This window comes from Clinocottus analis, unplaced genomic scaffold (genome assembly GCF_023055335.1).
Source record: "Clinocottus analis isolate CAN_PGR_092001 unplaced genomic scaffold, fCliAna1.0.p SCAF_19, whole genome shotgun sequence".
NCBI classification, from domain to species: Eukaryota; Metazoa; Chordata; class Actinopteri; order Perciformes; family Cottidae; genus Clinocottus; species Clinocottus analis.
Genome location: NW_027175920.1, coordinates 5,578,336 through 5,598,660, shown reverse-complemented (window position 1 = coordinate 5,598,660; position 20,325 = coordinate 5,578,336). Strand labels below are relative to the sequence as shown.

The 20,325-nt window shown below is 42.9% G+C and overlaps 1 protein-coding gene across 3 annotated transcripts in view; it reads left to right on the top strand.

Annotated features, from left to right (window-relative positions):
• The window catches only part of LOC137789468 (adenosine kinase-like), a 97,786-nt gene that overhangs the window by 2,438 nt on the left and 75,023 nt on the right, over window positions 1-20,325 (top strand). For 2 of the 3 annotated variants that reach the window (XM_068583094.1, XM_068583093.1), the window contains 3 exons: window positions 1,179-1,253; window positions 1,364-1,417; window positions 13,098-13,176. In XM_068583094.1, the coding sequence (XP_068439195.1) occupies window positions 1,179-1,253; window positions 1,364-1,417; window positions 13,098-13,176 (208 nt within the window). Of the gene's footprint in view, window positions 1-252; window positions 368-1,178; window positions 1,254-1,363; window positions 1,418-13,097; window positions 13,177-20,325 lie in introns of those variants that run through there. The other variant, XM_068583095.1, reaches the window with a different exon arrangement.

The following is a 20,325-nucleotide window of genomic DNA, read 5'->3' as shown; positions in this document are numbered from 1 at the left end:
ATGTAATTATATACAGATAAACACATTGAGTATGGTTGAAAAAATTACAAATGAGTTATTTTTTTAAATGTTGTCTTTTCTTTATTATTTTATTGCTGGTGTTTGCAACAGTGTCCAGCTTCTTTCCCACCGGCACCAAACGCAGCATAGAAAGCTTCACAATAATTGGAACATGTTTAGCCAATCGTATGCCTCGAAGACACTAAGACCCACCCACACCCACCACCAACCAGTCAGTGTTGATGAAAGTTCAGCTGCAGTTCCTGTAGTCAAAAAGCACATTGCTCTGACAGAAAGGAATATTCTGTTAAACCCTTTAGTCTTCAGATTAGGCTGCTGAGTTTTCTGACATAATGCCAACTCCAAGGTAAGCTCCACATGACAACATCCACCTGTGTGTCTACAGCGAAAAACTTTGCTTTAGTTATTTATTTATTTTTAATGTGCTCCCAGCACTGCCAGTCTTTCAATGGGTTGGTTGAAAACACTGTCCGTCAGACCTTCTATGCTGATGTATTACGTTGAGATGGGCCCAGTGATCCTGGAGCTTCAGATCACTGCAGATCACGTAAAAGCCAAAATGCTGCACAAGAAAACTATTATTTCTTCATGTGATATTGACCGGAGATTCAATACATTTTTGTCTTGTGTTTTGTGAAAGTTGGGTAACCTGGTATGACAACTCTCGAGACTTAGACCACAGTGATTTCTCATTGCTGAAACATTCTTGATGAAAGGGTCATGGAGGGAAAATACTAAATATTTTTTAAAAAATGACAAAGTCGAAGCATACATTATGAATGAATGGCACATGCTTCACCTGTTTAATAATTCTGAAGTGCCTTTTTTTCATGTACTAATCTCCATCTGGATGGGTAAAAATAGAAACTTGATCATTATCAGTTTTACATTTGGTCATTTGTCATTATGAGCTCATTAGTTTGCAGTTGTACATGTTTCTGTAGCTTTATTTTCTCCACATGTTGACAGTAGAGAGAACGTCAGGTAACAGATCCATCAGTGAAACACAGGTCCACCCCTCATTAAGGTTTCAGTGACTTCAACAAATCAGAAACAGATGATTTTCTACTTTCCAACAGATTGTTTGTGTACTCAGTTCGTGCAGAGCTGGTGAGTGGGACTCTGCATAACACAATGCATTTTTTGTCCCCCCACAGTGAAAACACACTCTTTGGGATGGGAAATCCCCTGCTTGACATTTCAGCTGTTGTGGACAAAGATTTCCTTGACAAGTAAGTCTAAACAGCTGTTTGTTTTTCGCTGACATCTTCATATTTCTGTGCAGCATCTGACCAAAGCACACTGACGTCTACATATGTTTCTTTGGTAATCTATCCTAAAGGTTCGGGCTGAAGCTTAATGACCAGATCCTCGCTGAAGACAAACACAAGGCCTTGTGAGTCAAAGCTTCACTGGGACACCACATGTTTTAGTAGTGTAACACAAAGTGTTAAAAATGACATGGAACCAAATAAGGGATACACTGGTCATTCATACCCAGTACTACCATCTTGTCACTGAGCTGTGCTCAAAATAGCCAAGTTATAAATCAACCCTCTGTAACTGGGAGCCTCGTAACTTGACACACACACACACGCACACACGTTTCCCATACTGAGTTTGAGCCAACTATACCAAGATGCCACTGAATTTACTAATTAATAGTAGATATACATAGATATTAGTACTGTATGTTTAACTGCTTTCCAATGAATTATTATTTAATCTGAGAAGGGTTTTGCTGATTATGCACACAAGCTCCTCCTCCAGACCCCTCCCTCCTTCACGTTGCAAGCGGATGCAACAGTAATATTATATTCTTACTTGAAAACGTGTTTGCGTGTCCCTACACATAGCACTACGCTCTTTTGAAATGCACCTTGAGGTAAACAACAGAAAGACTGAAATTAAAACATTACTATGGCCGAATTACTGACTGCTATGTAGAAATAAAACGTTCATCATCTGTAGCTAAGATGATGGGGATCTGTATTGAACAATTCTCCCATTTGTAACAATTATCACATGTTCCATATTCCAGATATTTAAACATTTCTTTGGATGTTTAAGTGATTGAATGATCTTTTATTATTGCTTTAGTAGCAAAAGACACAAGGTTATCTGGACTAACTGCCAAAGTTTCACACTTCATACATAGCAACATGTTTTTACAGAGTTGTAAGCCGTGGCCTCAGTAATTCATTCATTTTATTTGTGACGCATGGATTCACGGATTCCAGAGCCGCTCTTGTTCAGTTTGCTCATGATGGAGCTTACCAAACAAGGCGTGTAATTCACACCTCCAAGCGGTTCACTACAGCCACAGTCTTATCTGTTGGAACGAACCAACTCCTATCGGTAGGCCGCTGAAGAGCCCCACTCGAGCACTTAGGTACTTTGCTCAAGGGCACCTCTGCGGTAGTATTGAGTCCGGAGGGACAAGTGGTGTTCTTTCACTTTCTAAACCCCAAATTCATAGCGCTGGTTTGGGGATTAAAGGGACATCTCTCCTGGTTGGTTCATAACAGGTGAAGGTTTTTTTTTGTATGTGCGTACTATTTTATCTCCAGTCAAAATGTAACATGACATAACTTCTTCGTTGGGATACTTTAACTATCAGCACCACTCATTTGAGATTTGTGAACATTACATATTCTTGAGGATGTGTTTCTTTGTATTTGTATGCTTAGTTGCAGAATATTACAAAGTTGTTTCAATGCAGTACTAATGCTATAACTACTCAAGCAGTACTCGAAAGGAACATATTTCTCATGTTGTTCCACGATTCTATATCACTGCTTGTACTTTGATGCATATCTGGACCCAGATGTCAATGAGACAGCTGTAAACATTCTCTGTTGTTGAAATGGCGAATGAAGAGGATTATTTATGCAGCCCTAGCAAAAGTGTGTGCTCTCTTTCTAGTTTGATGACGTCTGATTCTAGCAGAATGCAAGTTCAACAATTTCATACCTGAGAAGCATCTGTTTTACTGTCTCGTGTGTAAATTCAAAGCAAATCCTAATTGTAAAATCATAAAGGACCTGAGTGATGCACAAACAATAAATATAAAAAGACAGATCAGTACATCAGATCGTTTCTGCCTTACATTAGGCTACCTTGTCAGGTCTTGTTACTTGACAAAAGGACACATGTGACCTTGGGCAGCAGCAGCACAAAGCAGCATCATCAGCAGTGTTGTTCTCCTCCGGCACAAAGGCAGCGGTGTTATCTTTAGCCCCACAGACACCGTTCCCTCCGCATTCTGCACAAGGTCAGGGCAGGATTAACATGCGGCTTTGGTGGTTTATTCCCAGTACAATGCATTTCAATGCATGTCCCCTCCAATACCACACACACCAGTACCCTCACCCTCATTACTGTGCATTTATATCTAAATGTACATGTGTTTTATTTTTCCTTCTCACATCATCTATTATTTTGTAGCTATACAGGTTATGAAACCTCCAGACGCTGTGATATGAGCCACAGTCTTCCTATTGTGGATGTTGTGCTGCTACTACCTCGAGGTCATTCACAAGGTCATCGGTCCGTGGGAGAGGAAGAACTTCACTGCATTGTTTTGACAAATAACATCATTACTTAAAAGGCCACAATAGACTTACAAGTCTAGTCGACTAACACTATTGTTGTGCTTCTGAATCTACAGAGTGTAACGCAATTCATTTTTTTCTCCCATCACCCTGGTGGGAGAGAGATCATTGGATGCAGTGCACTGTGGCCATGCCTGAATTCAATTATCTAGTCACAGCAGAGCCCATATAATCCTGTTGTGGCTGAGGAATTGCCTGCTGTAGAAACCATCAACATCCCTGTTAGTACTGGCTGGGGACTTAGTGTTTTTTTTATTTCCCGGAATAACCCTCAACTGTGACTTTTGATGCCTTTCATTTCTCATAACGGTTTACAAGTTACAGTTGAATTCCAATTTTAATTAAAAATGTGTAGCAGTAATAATTAGTTGACCAACAGAAAGTTACTGGAACACATTTCTTTTTATTTATCCAGCAAAAATGCCAAAAAATGTACTGGTCACAGCTTCTCAAATAAGAATCCGCTTTCCAACATAATACATTGATCATCTTTAGACTCGTCACAGAGAAAATATTCTAATGACGTCCCCATAGTAATATTAATTGAGTAATTGAAGAAATAATCAAGAGATACACTAAATTGTTAATGAAAATAAACCGTTCCAGAGTTAATAAACCCTGCTCTGCTGAAACCACTAACTTCTTGGGTTTCTTGGTTACCGAGTGGTTAGGATGTTTCGATGCTTAAAACCGCAGAGGAGGTTTGTTTCCGGCCCTGATGTGTGTTGTATTTCATCTCTCTCTCTCTCTCTTTCTCTCTCTCTCCCCCCGCCCCCTCTCACCACATTTCCTGTCTGTTTCTATACATTCTTCTGTTTAATAAAGGCACAAATGAAAAGAAAGAGAAATACCAACATACAACTAAAGTGAATCCATAACTCATGCAGTACAATCTCGAGCACTGACAGAATCGCATACCAACAATCTCATCGCACCAAACGAGGCGGCTGCTGCTTCTCAATACTTGTATTATAACACATTGTTTACCGTGTGGTGGTTGGGTTGCGGTAAATGCACAGGTCTTGTGCTGTACTGTTTATTTATTTTTTGATTATACTTCCATGGTTCTTTGAGCTGCAGTTGAAAGGGTTGTTTTCAGTCGAGGCTGTAGGGGATTCCTCGGGTGTTTTGATTTTTGGATATTTGCATATGAGAGGAAACCAACATGTGTTTCACTTCCTTTCTGCCTGCCTAGACATCAATCACTCTATAGCTCAGAGGGTGACATGCACAGCATACATTTTGGCCTGCTACAGCAGGCCAGGTGTAATTGATCACATTAAAACCAGCTGCATTCCTTTCAGGTGAGCTGGTTCCAAGGGTCCTAGTGGTCCTGGTCCTGGCAAGTCAAAAATGTCTGCTGTGGAAAATGCCTATTGTCAGATGTAATGCTGTGGGGCTTGCTCGCTTTTTTAGTCACTGCTGCCATCCCGTGGTTTGATATCTGCACTTTAAAACTTGTAAAGATGTCGGATATTTATAATCGTCAAGTCAGATAATCAGACAAGTAACATCACGGCATAGTCACAGTAAAGTTATGTTGTTCACCCGTCTTGTCTCTTCAAGTTCATTCTGTTTTGTCTTTGATCGTAGGCCTTGAAAATATTGACGCTGTTTGCAGTCGGTTGATCATGTATTCTAACATCCCTTATGTCCAGCAGGGGGCAACAGTAGCCTGCTGTTTGTACCCCAACGAGTCTCTGTAGGAAACATGTCAACATATTGAAAACACTGCATACGATTAGAATATGAGCAAATGGATCTTTTATTTCAGGACGACTGGGCATCAAAGGTTGTTAAGGACATGCAGCATTGCATAGTATATCACACAAACCCTCTTGGACTTGTTAACCATATCATATTAGAGCTAATGATTATTCGTGTGTCAAATGAGTCATTGTTACAGTGAGTGTATTGTCACCTTTTGAAATGGGAAGAATAAAATCAGCCGGCTCCTGGATATTAGTCACGTTCCAACATTTGTTTTATGACTCCCTCTGTCCGATGATAATTAATTGTTTACTTTCTCATCTCTGGATGCTGGCGTGACTCTTTTCAGAGGTTGTTTGCTCACAGCAATTAAGTTCATCAGTGCTCATCCTCCTCCCTCCTCCTCCCTCCTCCACCCATCTCCCTCCCCATTTCTCTCTTTCTCTGTGCTAAATGCAGATTAGCAGCGTCACAATCGCATCCAGAATGAGAGTAAACTCCTCATTATGCCGTGTGACCCTCTGCTGAATGAATAATTCAGGGCTGCAGTGTTAGTGGCTGGCTGTTATTAGCATTCCGGATGGCGAAGGGAAGAGAGAGAGAGAGAGAGAGAGGGTGGGAGGCTCATATCACTGACGGGGCTGACTCAGGGGGATCAGCGCTGGATTGAGACACACATCACACACACATCATCACACGACACAGGAGATCAGTGAAGGTGCCTCTTCACTCACACACCCTGCTGTCTGTGTACATCTTAAACACCCCTTCTGCTGCCATGCAGCTCAATCTGCTTACTGGGAGGAAAACAACAAAGGCCTCTCTCACTGAGTACATGCTAAACACTCCTGGGTGTGTGGATGTGTGTGTGTGTGTGTGTGATAGATTCTGCTCTGTAAACACACTTGACTCTACCTCTGTTTTTTTTCCTGTTTTTTTCAATATATATAACGAAGCGAGCTGTGTGCGCTAGAAACCCCCGGCGGAGCTGTTCTGGTGTGTCAGGAGGAGAAACACTGCTCCTTGTGTGTGCGTGTTTGTGTGGTTGTGTGTGCTCACATGCAAGCATGCGTGCAGAAGCTGCATGTGCCTGCCATGGTGCCACTTCACTGGATGCACTCATGCTTGACTGAGTGTGTAGACACATTACAACCCCCCCCCCCCCTCCCACCCCCTCTGCTTTACTTCCCAGCTCCCTTGTCTGTTGCTGAGGCTGAGTGCTGTACTACAGTACTTAAACTCACCTCCGCCGGCCCGCTGGGGGGTCAGAACATCCGGCGCCCCCTGCCGCTGAGGGCAAAGGTCGCAGGCCTGCATCCATCAGCCGACCTCTGAGCCAAAGAGAGTGAGCCGAGATTAATGGCACTCAACTGGTAATTGAGACATCAGATACATGTTCAGCCGCCGACTGTGCTGCTCTTGATGTTTTATTGATATGCATGAATCCGCCGATTTGGGGCGCTTGCATAAATCTGACATGCTCACCAGAGCTGTACTCGACTGTGAGAAATGTGGATCTAGACCTTTTGAATTATGAAACAAGGAACCTTTAACAAATAATCAACACGAAAAGAAGCCCCCGTTTCATGTTCTGCCATTGCTTAATGATGAAATAGGTTACCACCCTGCGAGACAGGGAGGGAGAGGAGGGCGAGGGAGGGGGGGGGGCAGAGCTCACTGCGTTTAAAGCATTCACGCTGCATCATGAGAGATGGCTGATGCAATCATAATTAAGACTCTTCCTCGCTGGAGCTGCAAATGCCTGCCTCCTGTGGTAGGTGACTGCCAGCAGGTGGTGCCAGAAGGAAAGATCACAAGTCAAAGGGAGTGTAACAAACATAATCCACATCTCTGTGCATGTCCTGTCCCCCCCCTCCCCTCTCCTCCAACTTCTCCTCCTCTCCCTCCAACTCCCCCTTTTTTAAAGAGCGTTTTATAATTAAAATGTGGGCGTCACAGCCAGTACGTACTGCATGTTCAGTTCAGAAAAGCATGCTCAGGGCTATTTTTAGTCATCTTTGATCCCCAGCAGCCACACAGGAAAAAGCCAATGATGGCAGCAGCCCGAACACATGTAGGCTAGTTAGTGTACTATCTGAGCGGATCATTTCTCTGCACCTAGCCCCGTGCGGGGGTAGAGATGGGAGGCCTGACTGGTGAACAGCAACACTCCCAGTGTGTTTAAAGTTCACACTGGGCCATATGGTCCCCGCAGTAGGGGGTGTTGGTGGAATTATTCACACGGAGTGCTCTGAATCACCAAGATCCTGGTATCAACCTCCTAGATAAGGGGAGTGTCTCAACGGCTTTGTGCTTTGGCTTCAAATCTCAATCCTCAAGAGAACACCAGAAGCTCCATCTTTGCTTACACGCTCCGTCTTCCCACTCTCTCCCCCCAATGTGTCCCTCTCTCTCTCTCTCTCTCTCTCTCTCTCTCTCTCTTTCATGTCCTCTCACACACACACACACACACTCACACTCCCTCTCCCACATCCACACAGTACTGTGTGACAAACAACGCCACCCTCTGCAGCGTCAAGCCAAAAACCTGTGACATTTTAAGAGGAAATAATATGAACTCATCCTCCATGACCAGATTTTGCCCCCGCGCCTAATCTTTGAGTGCAGCCTAATTAAGTACAAACAGCAGTCCTCAGCTAATGCCAACAAATGGGCTGCCGTGCTGCGGCAGGATCGGCTGATTATTAAAGGGATGTACATTTGTTGTTTCTGCATTCTAATGCAATTACTCACTCATTATGACCATGTAATCGTGCACTCATTAATTGTGCATCCAGTCTATAATGCAAAGAGGCTCATAGCGGCTGAAGTCGGTTTGTTTTTTTGTTTAGTTTTTCGCCCCCCCCCACCCCCCCTCCCCCCTCCCCCGAGGGACTCGAGGCAGTTTTTCTCAGCCGAACGGGGATTTAAGCAAACAGATTGAGATATCTGAAGGATGGCGATATCATTATGCTTTTGTGTAAATCAACATTCATCCCTCACTGTATTAGAAGATGTCAGAGGACGGGAACAAGGCCTCGCTCACTGTTTGAATCATGACTCATTTATGTTCAGTACTTTAATGCGTCTCATTCTTCGCCATCTATTACCATCCCTGCCCTAATGTTCCACTGATAAAAATGCCCTATTCATTCTGCGTTCTTCACCAGTTGCTACACACACAGAGAGAGAGAGAGACACACACAGACTCTACAGGCATTGAGTGAAAAGCACATCTATTTCTGAGGGGGAGTTGCGAGCAAGGTAGAAGATAATTATTGATTTGAAATAAGAAAAGATAAGGCTCAACCTTGAGCAGGCCGGCGATAGCGCGCAGAACAGAATAATTAATGGGCCTGTCTTTTGTCGGGACAAGCTTTCACACTGAGACAAGCGTATTGATTTTAAACAGATAAACTGCGTAACCCTTTGTGAAGGGTTTGACAAACAATTTAATTGGGGGGAAAAACAACAATATTCCTCACCCTTTCCATCTCCCTTTCATCACGTCCCCGAGCTGTTTTTCCTCCGCCTGACCTATGGAAACAATTACTGTGCATCAGGCCTTGTACTGCCTCCAGACTACCAAGGAAGGCTGGTGTAGGATGCACACACTGATTGGGGAATCTAATCAATGGTGGAACCTGTCTCCACTCCAGATGCCTGTGTTGAAATTGGGATTACCAAAGCCTTTTAGCTGTACGGCCCCCTCTCTGCTTCTGTCAGACAGAGAGAAAGATGGGTCTGCCTGTTTGAATGTACCTGGCTGCTACGGCTGAAGCAGAGACAATTTACTGTTCCTGTACAACCCTCCTCCTTCCTAATCCCCAAAGGAGAGCCGCAAAGAAGCCCCGGTCCTCTCACTTCTTCCCTTGCCCTCCCCTGATTAGTGATAGGGGCTGTTTGATCATGTTTCCCTGCCTGTCCATGTGATTTGTAAGCTGTTTAAAACGTGAACGAGGCAATTAAATAAGGACGAACGCAGGAGAGTGGGTGCCGCGGTGATCATTAGCGATGAATTACCCTGGTGTGCACTCAAACACTCGGGAGGACTTTCAGGCAGACCACTCCCGAGGATCTAGATCCAATCTAGCCATTGATTAACAGAGACTTGTTCTTCCTGCGAAATCACTCGACGGGGATTTTAGGGCACTCATCCGGTCTTATCGAGATAGGCTAACATCAAAGGCGAATGAAGAGGGATTGGGTAAATGGGCTCGCCTTGCCCTCCACGTAGGGCCTTCAGAGGAGAAAATCTTGAATTATTGCCTCGTGTAAATAATCAGTTTTTGGGGAGGTGAGCGAGGAACTCATGAGTCACTCGGGGCAGAGAAGACTCGTAGTGGAAGCTCTCATATTTCCCTCGATGGGGAAACGTCGGCGGGGGCTGCGCGCCCAGGAATGTAAACATCACGGCGTTCCTGACTTGTGTGATCTGCCCCAACAATTTGAACGTGTTAAGCCGGGGAGAAGTAGAGGTATTAGTATTCCAGGAGGACTCTAATATCCTCTGAATACAAACATTGCATTCAGTCGCCTAATTTCCCTAATTTGATTGAAGATGAATAAATAAGTGCTTCTATTAGTCTCAAATTTGAAGGTATGAAATTGAAAAATAGCACAGTGCCTTTCGTTAAGCACGGTATTTAATCAGAGTGTCAGGGGCAGCCTCTTGTCAAGCATGTGTTATATAACGCAGACTGTTCGTACATCGGTGGAATGCACGGCATAGTTAGAATTGCTCTACCATTGAACAACACCAGCAGCTTTTAAAAGCAGAGGTTACCGGCTGAGGACATTTTGTTCAAAACAATTTATTTTCCTCTGCTCCCTCCCATCATGGAGTGAGCTCAGACTGCAGTAGATGGAAAGGGATTTTCTCTTCCTAAATGGCCAAGGGGGCCGTTTACGGTGTCACTACTATGGGATCACATGATGTTTGAGGGTGTAAAGGTCTTGAGGCAGCTGCTCCTTTTCGGATGGGATTTTCGAGGCGTCCAAGAGCAGGGCCCCATGCTGTCTGCGCTGAAAGGTGGAGCAAATACTTCTAGGAAGGGGAAAAAAAAAAGAAAAGAAGCTGAAATCCTCAGAAGCTGTGTGTCTATTTGAAATGGGTTCTGGAGTCCCTCGGCTGCCTTCGTGTTATAAACACACCCACAGTGCTCAAATTCTTTCTTTGTCAAGGAGTCATAACAGGTGTCTCAGGAAGGATTTTTTTTTTTCCCGGTTAGCATATTTTCCACTTGCATGGAAAGTTTTTCTTTTTTCTTTATTAGGAACATTCTGCCCTGGGTAGACCCCCTTGCCTTGAGACATGATATGCAGACTTTCTTTGAAGCAGTAAAGGTTACTTTCACACTCGCTCAAATTTCGGCCATGCCTTGTTAAACCAGGTTGTGCTGAAGTATTGAACACCTCTGGCTGACATATGTTGGTAAGCCATGATGCACTTTACATACATATTACTCTTGTCTGCAGTGACGACATAACATATTTCCAGGTTCAACTTCAAAATTCAAGTTTGCTCCCCAGAAGTTGGCTTGTTTGACTTGTTTTTTGTGTGTCTTAAACAGGGAATAAATCAGCACTCTGTCGCACAGCCTTTCCCCCTGGGATCACGCTTAAGCATTTTCTAAAAAAAAACCACCTTTACAGAATACATTTTTAGGTGGAATCACACATAACGCTAGTGTGGTGCACCTTGAGCTATTTACTATGTCATTGGATTGTTTCCCCTGATGTAAATACACTTACAAATTGACAGTTGAGAGACCTCCTTATGTGGCACATCATCTCAACTGCAGTGAGGTCAATTTCCTGAGCAGGGTGGACACGTTTATATAGCCAGCCCCCTGGGAGGCTGTTTGTGTGAACAGTGTCGAGAAGACACATTATTCATATTCTCAGCTCCCCAGATAAAGACTCTATCTCGCCGCGTGGCCCAGCTTTGCATCACGTTACGCATAAGCATTGAAGCTATTGATGTTTGAAATGGAAGTATGATGGGAAAATACAAATATGATAGAACTGCATTCAGTATTTCACTGGAGACCCAAGAGAGTTCTTGGGATTTATGTTTGAAAACTCAGCAATTGTTTACTCCCCATTCCCCAAAGTCATGTCTGTTTTCTTGACTCATTGTGTTTAGTCTGTTACACTCATCTCTAAACTCTACTGTATGCTTCATACATCAAACATTTAATCAGATGTGGTCTCTAAACAAGTTATCCGGCGATGAGATTTTCTTTGCACACAATGAAACCGTAATTGATCCTGAAACACCAGCTATGAAAAACAAAAGAGCTGCATATCTGGAAAGATGAACAGTGAAAGATGAATAGTTTCTTTTTAATTCATGCGTCCCTTTAAGGAAGCACTTTGATTTCCTTCAGAAAATAACTTTCACTGCTCATCTTGCTTTAACACTCTTTGGCTAACTTTAACTGTGAATAGACAATGTTACTTTGCTTTGATCAAGTTTACATTAAAACCCTAACTTCCTCTTTTCATCCCATTTCACACATTTTGTTTTGTTATTTTATTTACTAGCCTCCACCTGGAGTTCACAGTTGAAAAATGGAGGGAAAACAAGAGGAAGTATGCCACTTCCAAGTTGACATGTTGGTGTCTTCTTTACTGAAGGACAGAAAATACAAAAATAAAATAAAATAATGATTCCAATAAGGCGGTTCATCTGCAGTTGCCAGACTATGTTTTAAGTTTGTAGAGTACCTTAACAAATTCAAAAAATAATAAACACATTGTGGTGAGCTGTAACACTTGATTTTAAATGTGGGATTGAGAGTGTGGGAATCAGACAGGTCTAAATAGGTTACTAAAAATAATTAATACATGGTTAATAGTTGGCTAAAATGAATGAATATGTGTTTAAAATAGTCAGCTGAAGTTAATGCATAAATGGTATGAAATAGTTACCTAAAAGTAATGGGTAGATTATTTAGATTGTTGGAGCAAAGGAAGGAATAAACAATTCAAAGAGTCTGTGCACCAAGTCTACAATAATGGGACTAAAAAAGGTGAATACATTCATATTTAGTTTCAGATGATATTTCATTTAAATAACTTGCTAACACACAATATATGTACCTTGTGGTCAGAATTCATGTAAGATAAACAAGACTGTATTAAAACATATTTAGAACGTGGTGCACTTCAGCCCCCTGTGGACAGAGTGAGTTTTACAACAACACATATTTTCTTTTTTCACCTTTGCTTAAGTCATAACACTGGAAATTGAGCTTGAACCGACTGGATCAATCTTTCCTCACTTGTCTCAACTGGCTCTCGTACAAAACTGACAGACAGCACTGGAAATAGTTGCCTAACACATGTGTAACTGTTTGAAGTGGAGGTTTTTGTTTCCTGTTGTGAACTAGTGGAACATCTGACATGTTGATGGTGGATCCTCAAAGTCATTAGGATCCATTCTCTGGAGACCGCAAATGAATGTACTTGATTTAATTATCTATAATCACAGCTGCTCCTCAACTGTACCTGTGCAACCTCACATAATGGATTTTGTATCAACTAATTTGTGCTTCTTATGAATTGCAATTTCTCCTCATTCCTACACATGTTGCGATGTGACGAGTGTTGTTAAACCTGTCGGCTGCCAATGTTTCAGCTGGTTATTTCTGGTGTTTACACGAAGCCTTTCACAGCGCTGGTATTATTCATTTTGTGGTGAATGTTGGTTTTTTTTGTAACACGTCTTGTACTTATTGCTTTCAGGTTTGACGAAATTGTCAAGAGGAACAAAGTTGAATACCACGCCGGCGGTTCGACCCAGAACTCTGTCAAAATTGCTCAGGTTAGTCTGTGCCTGAATGTGTTTTGAATGCGCGCTGATATGCTCATAACCGCGGGTTCGTCATCCTGGGAATACAGAGCATCGCTGCACAGCATGTTGACACATAACAGTTTTAGGTAAAGGGAATTCATCAGACCTGCTGCGGAAAGAGAAAGGGCGAGGAGGATTCATAATAATTGCAGTCTTATCTCATTGGCCTAATTTCCTGAGACATATCAAACATCAATTAGAGAAAATTACAAGTAGATGCAATTAACATGTCAGAAGGAATTAAATCAAACGAATGCTCATCATCTCCCTGGCTGTTCGACAGATTTGAGCATCTAAAAAGAAAATTGGTGATAGTCTAAATCAAAAATGGCAATCTGAACCTGAGAAGATTATTCACTGAATCCTTTTTTTCTTTCTTTTCAAGTGACTGCAGTAAGTCTGTGAATTTGACATGCAGTGATTAGCTGCTGATAAGGCTTTGGTCTGCTTACAATAAACAAAGAAAAAAAGCACCCAGCTGAAAAATAATTCTCTTCCAAGGAGAAATGAGTGCAGAAGCTAATTGAGAGGCTGACGCTTGTGAAAGCGCCGTCTCTTTCTTGTGTGTGGGCTTTTTGTTTGTACTTGTCAGTGTGTAGAGTTCGTAGTTGTACACATGGGCTTGTGTGTGTGTGTGTGTTTTTTTTTTTTTAATGTTTGTGTGTATTTCACAGAAGATGGATACAGAGAGAGGGAAAAGAAAGCAGGCAGGCCCTCCGGCAGTAAGCATCCTTAAAAAAACCTCTTTAATTATCGTGAACAGAATCGTTTACATAAACCTCCGTCACTTACAGGCATTGATTGCCAACTCCACCCATTTTTAATCGTGTGTGCTAGATGCAGTTTAAAAACAACAAAAAAAACACTGGTGGGCTTACTTTCTTGATACTGAAAACATTGCAATTGCAAACATTTTTCAACACAGATTATTTCTTTGTTTCTTGTCATTACACTTGCTGAAGCCGTGGATTTGAGTTTGGTCTGCCTCAGTTAATAAATAAGACATGGGGCTTGACAAGGATTTTTTCACGTTTTACTTAAGAAGACACTGGCGGAAGTGCCCCAAGGTGCGGCGCAACCCCTTTGAGAAATCAGATGGAGAAGGAGATTTTTATTGTAGGCTCTTGCTGGAGAACGAGCCGTCATGGCCTCTGTGCCCCGCGAGAAGCGTTCAGTCGACTAAATTGGTCTCATAATGGCGTGGCAGACCCCAGTCAAATTTTATTCTGCTCTGTTTATTTGGATATTTACCCCCTTCAGAGAGAAGATAGAGAGCTGATTCTGAACTGCTCATGATAACAAGAGTGTTTTCGTCCCACACCCAGAAGTCTCAGAAACACTTTCTGTCAATATATACCTTGAAGCGCTGACTTTTCCACATTCCACTTTCAGGTGATGGTGTTCTTTTATGAAAAATGTATAATGCATAACCGGCTCCCAGATTATCACATTGTAGCACTTGCAATATGTGAAACTTCAAACCCCACTGTATTGTGGAAGCTGAACCTTCAAACACGAATGATATGCACTGCAGCACTGAATCCACATCAAAGGGCCCCAGCGACTAAATGAGATGCTCGATCCAGGGCAGGTTTGCTCAGGAGCACCACCGCTGCTGGAGGAGAGAGAGAAGTGTTCAGAGGCTTTGCACAGGAACCGCTGCACACGCTGGGAAAACCCAGGGTGTGGGAGGATCAATGCCTTTGCTAGTAGAACCCGTACTTTCCTCCAAAACCTAACCGCTTCAACGGAGGCTGTAATAGGTTAAATACTACCGCTTCATCGAGCTAAGATTTCTGCACTATCAAGGAAAACCTAAACCTCGGCTTTAAGAAGATGCAGAATCGATGGTAATTGGATTTAGTCAAATGAGAATTGACCAAGCTGAAGCTTAGACGGATAAGTATTGTTTCCCTTTAACCACCGTCTCTGCCCCGCTCTTTGATCGAAATCATCCGTTGCAGTGTTCGCTTGTCGTCGATTGGTTTCACTCTGCGCTATCTTTAGCACGGAGACATTACTTTTCTTTCCATTTTCATGCATTATGGCCCCTGTCACTACTTATCCATATTCATAGCGCACATCATCGGGACAAACAAGAAGTCCCAAGGTAGCCGTATCGACACAATTGTACATGCCTATCTGTGCACCAGTGCTCCCAAATAAGCATTCAATTTAGTCTGGATCAAGTCAGGGAAGTTGCAGGCTTGTATGCAGAGCTGTCTGGCTCTGATTCTTAAGAAGGAGGAAGGAAAGAAAAAAAAAAGCAGTGATGGAAGCGGGTTGGTGGTTGTTGCCCTTGCCCAGGCTCTAACAAACATCATGCCCTGAAGGGGCATCCAACATAAAGGCTCAGCTACTGGATGTTGCAGGGCTGTAAGGTAACAAAACCCAGCCCAGCGTTGCTTACTCACATACAGCCTCACACATCAAAGGGCATTTCCTCAGATAGGGCATGGCAGGAAACAACAATCATATATATATATATATATATATATATATATATATATATATATATATATATATATATATATATATATATATATTTCAGTCATTTATAAAGTTGGAGGGAAAAGAATTGTGGCATTTCTGAGCATGTGATCCAGAATTTGGTACCGCCGAGCACGCATGGTGTTTATCACAGGTGACAGAATCGGTGGGGCGAGTCATTTGACCGGAGGGCTGTATCGAGAAGCACAGTCGATTCATTTAGACAGAACATCAAAGTCCTCCAACAGCTCCTTAGGGCCAAGAGAGTGAAGTCTGAGCAGAGACAGGCTCATAGAGAGTTATTGCTGCTGCCAGGGAAGTAGATCCTACCCTGAGTGCCTCGTGTAAACCGTGCATTCTCATTATGGTCCTCACAAATCAACTGCATTGACGTATTTTATTACTTTGCACTGTAAGCAGGCTTTGTACCCATTCACCAAAGGGACAAATTGCTATGTCTAAGTGCCCAAGCTGTGAACGCGTCACAAAAAAGTTATGATTAAGTATGTTCCCCTGTTCCTTTATTTAGATTGTGTGCTTTGTTTGCGGTCCATATCATCAATTCACTTCGATGTCGTAATTATTGTTTAGAAAGTAAAGAAGCAAAGGCTTTTGAGAAATCTGCCGTTTTTTTCTGTTTTGGTTCTGATGCCTGTTTAACATTTCCTCCGACTTGGTCAATCGTTGGAGGGGTGAATGGGGCCCAGGCCTGCATGTTGGCTCTGAGCGCTTAATTGGAAACGCATGTGCACCACACTGTTGAAAGTTGTATTTAAAAAACAGAACAATCCCACAGCACTACTTGACTTGGAAAAAAAAGTTCCTCAGCAGCTCATATTTTGTAGGGGAATACTTAAACTGGGTTTGATGTCTAATTGACTTATTTCTCGGGGTGGAAATATTCCATGACCTAATGTTTGGCTTTTAAAGCTCGTTTTGTTAAATAAATAAAGAACTGGAGCAACTTGCCTCCATTTGAATGGGCTAAATGAAGAAATGCCTACGTCTGGTTCCACTTAGAGAAAAGAGGACAGTTAAGGAGAAAGAGTGGAGCTTTTGTGTTGAAACTATGTGACTGAACTTGCAGGAGGATGTGCTTATACGCTAAAAGAGGGCATTCACAATTTGACTGTTTCTCTCTGTTTTTTACTCTCATTCTTCTCACGCTTCATGATTGGTTTTAGGAGAAATATTCTTTGTCTGTGAAGAGACGTTCGAGGGCTTTTGAGGGAGACGTTCGATGGTGGGCCATTTAGCTTCTGGGGTAAGAGCTTTGCCTCTTTGTTTTTGGGGGTTTTGATCACATTGAGTGAACTTGTAGTTCACAGATCTCAGTGCAGCTGTGCTGAAATGAGCACACTAATGACCGATTAAAACCTGAACCCTGGTGGGCCTTTGAGTTTCACGCTGTAGAAATCAACCCTCTCAAGTATGTGCCCGTTGTTAAAGCAAAAGCCTCTTGTTTGTTTTAAGACAGGTTAATTGCTGAACCACTGTTAGCACCCGCTCTGAGACGTTTTATGGCGCCGGGGTCTTGCAGTTTCCTTCCCATTACCAAGCAGTGGAAGGTTACAGTCTGTTGAGTTTCTCGTGAGAGATGCAGGAAACCAAATGAATTTCCCCCCTCCTCCCAACACACACACACGCACACACACCCCTTTTCATTCCCATCTCCGCTCATTCTAGACATTCCAGGTGTGCATGTGTGCACTTGAGGGGGGCTGCCATTGTTTTTCCTCGGCACGAGCAGCGGAAGCAAAGAACGCCTCATTCGCTTTGATGAGCGATGTGTTCATGCGTGGGCTTCAATGTCACCCGCCATGAGGCAGCTGTGAAGTCGCAGCTCACGTCTGCGGTGCCATTTACTCAATGATGAAGTGGGGAGATCTCTGTTGGTTCCACATCCACCTCCCCTCTACACACACATGTACGTACACGAACACACACTCTGTCTGAGCATGTGTTCCTCCCACCTCGACTGTATTGTGACTGTATGTCAAAGCTAATACCAGCATGCATTAAATCTCAAGCTCTGTGATCACGGAGATAAAGGTTGACTGGGCGATTATGCAAGGCCTTGTCATCAGAGGGATTTGTTAACAGCTGATGGCCCCCGCCGCGCGGCGCTCTGTTTCCTTTAGTTTCCCCGAATTTCACTTTCACACGAAAATATGTTGTTTGATTTACATTCTTCCTCCCGGATGCACGAGAAGCGCACCGGCGAGAAACGGCACAGATCGCTGCATAGGTGACGTACTGCCGTCCCCGGTGAAGTTAATTTGCCGTCAAATTTGCGACTTCATTTAAGCTGCCAAAGGGAAGACGTGGGGAGTAGATTGTAACTCATAAGTATGCATTGGAAAGCGTGTTGATTAACATTGAGGGCTCGAGAGACAGACTCACTCAATGTGTATCATCTGGCCTCAGAGGCTGGCAGCAGAATTCAATGTGATATCTTGCATAACGTGTCCTTGCTTTAAGTCCTTGGATTCCAGGCTCAGGAAGAAAGGCAGCACCATTGGCTTGCCTGCTTTTCGCTTGGCTGTCATACCGTTGCCCGGGCTCGAGGCGAGCTCTGAGTGAAATCTAAAAGGACTTGTTAAACAGACAGTGGTCCACATATCTGGCAGCATTCTCATGTCAAATTAGCGAACGATATTTCGTGCGGGACGCTCGGTTCGCCTGCCGCGTCGCCGCATTCTGCACCTAAAAGCAGGCGCGTGCGCGTTTGGTGCACGAGCGTTGAATACAATTCACGAGCGTGGAATGGGAGCCTTTCAGACTCTAAACAATGCTTCATTAAGCAAAACTATCGGTTGGAATCGTCTATTGACACAGGTCAAGTAACTGATGAATGAGAGGATGATTGGGCATTTCACACAACCGTTCGACATTTTCATTCGATTATTGAACGGGTGCCCCTCGCTCATATTTCCCCGCAGAATGTCTGTGGCAGGAGCATTTATTTGGCACATTCTCAGCGCGCTCCCACTCTTGCGGTTGAAGTGTTGCATAGCAACTGAGAAAAACAGCTTTAAATATTTTGGTTAAAAAGGTCTTAAGAAAATAAAGAACAGCCTGCAATTACTGTTCATTTCTCCCGAGTTCATAAGTTTAAGGAGCTGTAGTATTGTGCCAAGTAATAAATGAAATACCAAATTAGGCTTTGTGTTTGCTCGGAAAAACTGAGAAACGGTATGTCGAGAATATTGCGTCCCCCTCGTGCCAATCCAGTTCTTCATCTCTGGCTGTTTTGTTTATCGAATAAACGCTGGCAGCTGTCTGCACCTTCACTAATTCACAAGTGTTTTGAAACAAAGCCTCACAGTAGTTTTTCAGAGTGCAGCTCGACGGAGTCTATCTGCGGCAGGATGGAAAATGTGTAGGTGAGTGCAAATTTGAAGTGATGTGCCTCAGGAAAACGGATGGGGATGGATCGACGGGGATGGGGGCGCATGTGGAGAGAGAGAAGGCTGGATGACGCACAGCAGGTGACAGACAGACACTAATAGTAATGGCTCTTATCAGTGCTTCGCTCGCTCCCTCTTTTCACATGGGCTCTGACATCCTCCTCCTACTCCACCCCCTCCATCTAGCAGGGGGTGCTGGGAGCTCGCTGGGTTGTGCAGCCCGCTCAGACGGAAAGAGCCTGCCAAACACCGGTCCCCTCACATATAAATTGCATCATTAACATCGCCTAGATTATTCCAAGCTCTCCCACCGGGTTTATGGCAGCACCGGCTCAACTTAACTATTTGACTCACTGAAGACATTCAGGTTTCCTGAGTGAGCTGTGCTCAGAACTGTGGTGCAATGTTCTATTCTCCCTTAAGGTTTTAAACAAATCCAGAAGAAACCTGTCTGCTGCTTTTCACCCAGAAAGGCTTATTATATAGTCTAATGTGCTTTATTTTCTATCTTGAGTTGAGCTGTGTGTTGTCATGGGCGAGTGGGAGTCAGCGCTGAGCGACATTGTTATGAAATCAATTTCACCATATTAATAATAGTACATCTAAATGTGTATCACACTATATAAGTCAATTCAATCTTTAACGCGACATGAAGTTGTGTTCCACTGCTGTCTCGTCACCTGTGTAATAAAAAAAGTTTTTTATTACAATTAATGTTCTGTATTAGAGCACAGTGTAAAATGAAATAATAACACCGTATGCTTATTAAATCTCTCAAGACGTTTTCACTGAATGTAGATAAATGTTAATGTTGAAATAAGACAAGACTTTAATTTATAGTTCCATTGTATTATATAAATGAGAGATTTTCTAATATTGACATGCGGTATATCACAATATTGCAAAATCACACATTCAAAATCGTGGAATCATAGATGAGTCAACGAAAAAAATTCAAGGAATGTAATGTAAACAAAGATGTCAGCCACCACCTCCAGCTTCTTAAATGTGAGGATTTAAAAAAGATCAGCATTTTAATTGACAATGTAATGTGCATTAGTTCCATGAATGATGTCACTAAATTACTGCAACTTCAGCTGCTTTCAACTTTAACACCTGAAACTTTAACTTGACCCTAAACTGCTAATTGTCCCTTCTTTAGATTACACAAGACAATCTGTGATCTGTTGCTCCTCTGAAAGAGGCTCTTAAACTCAAT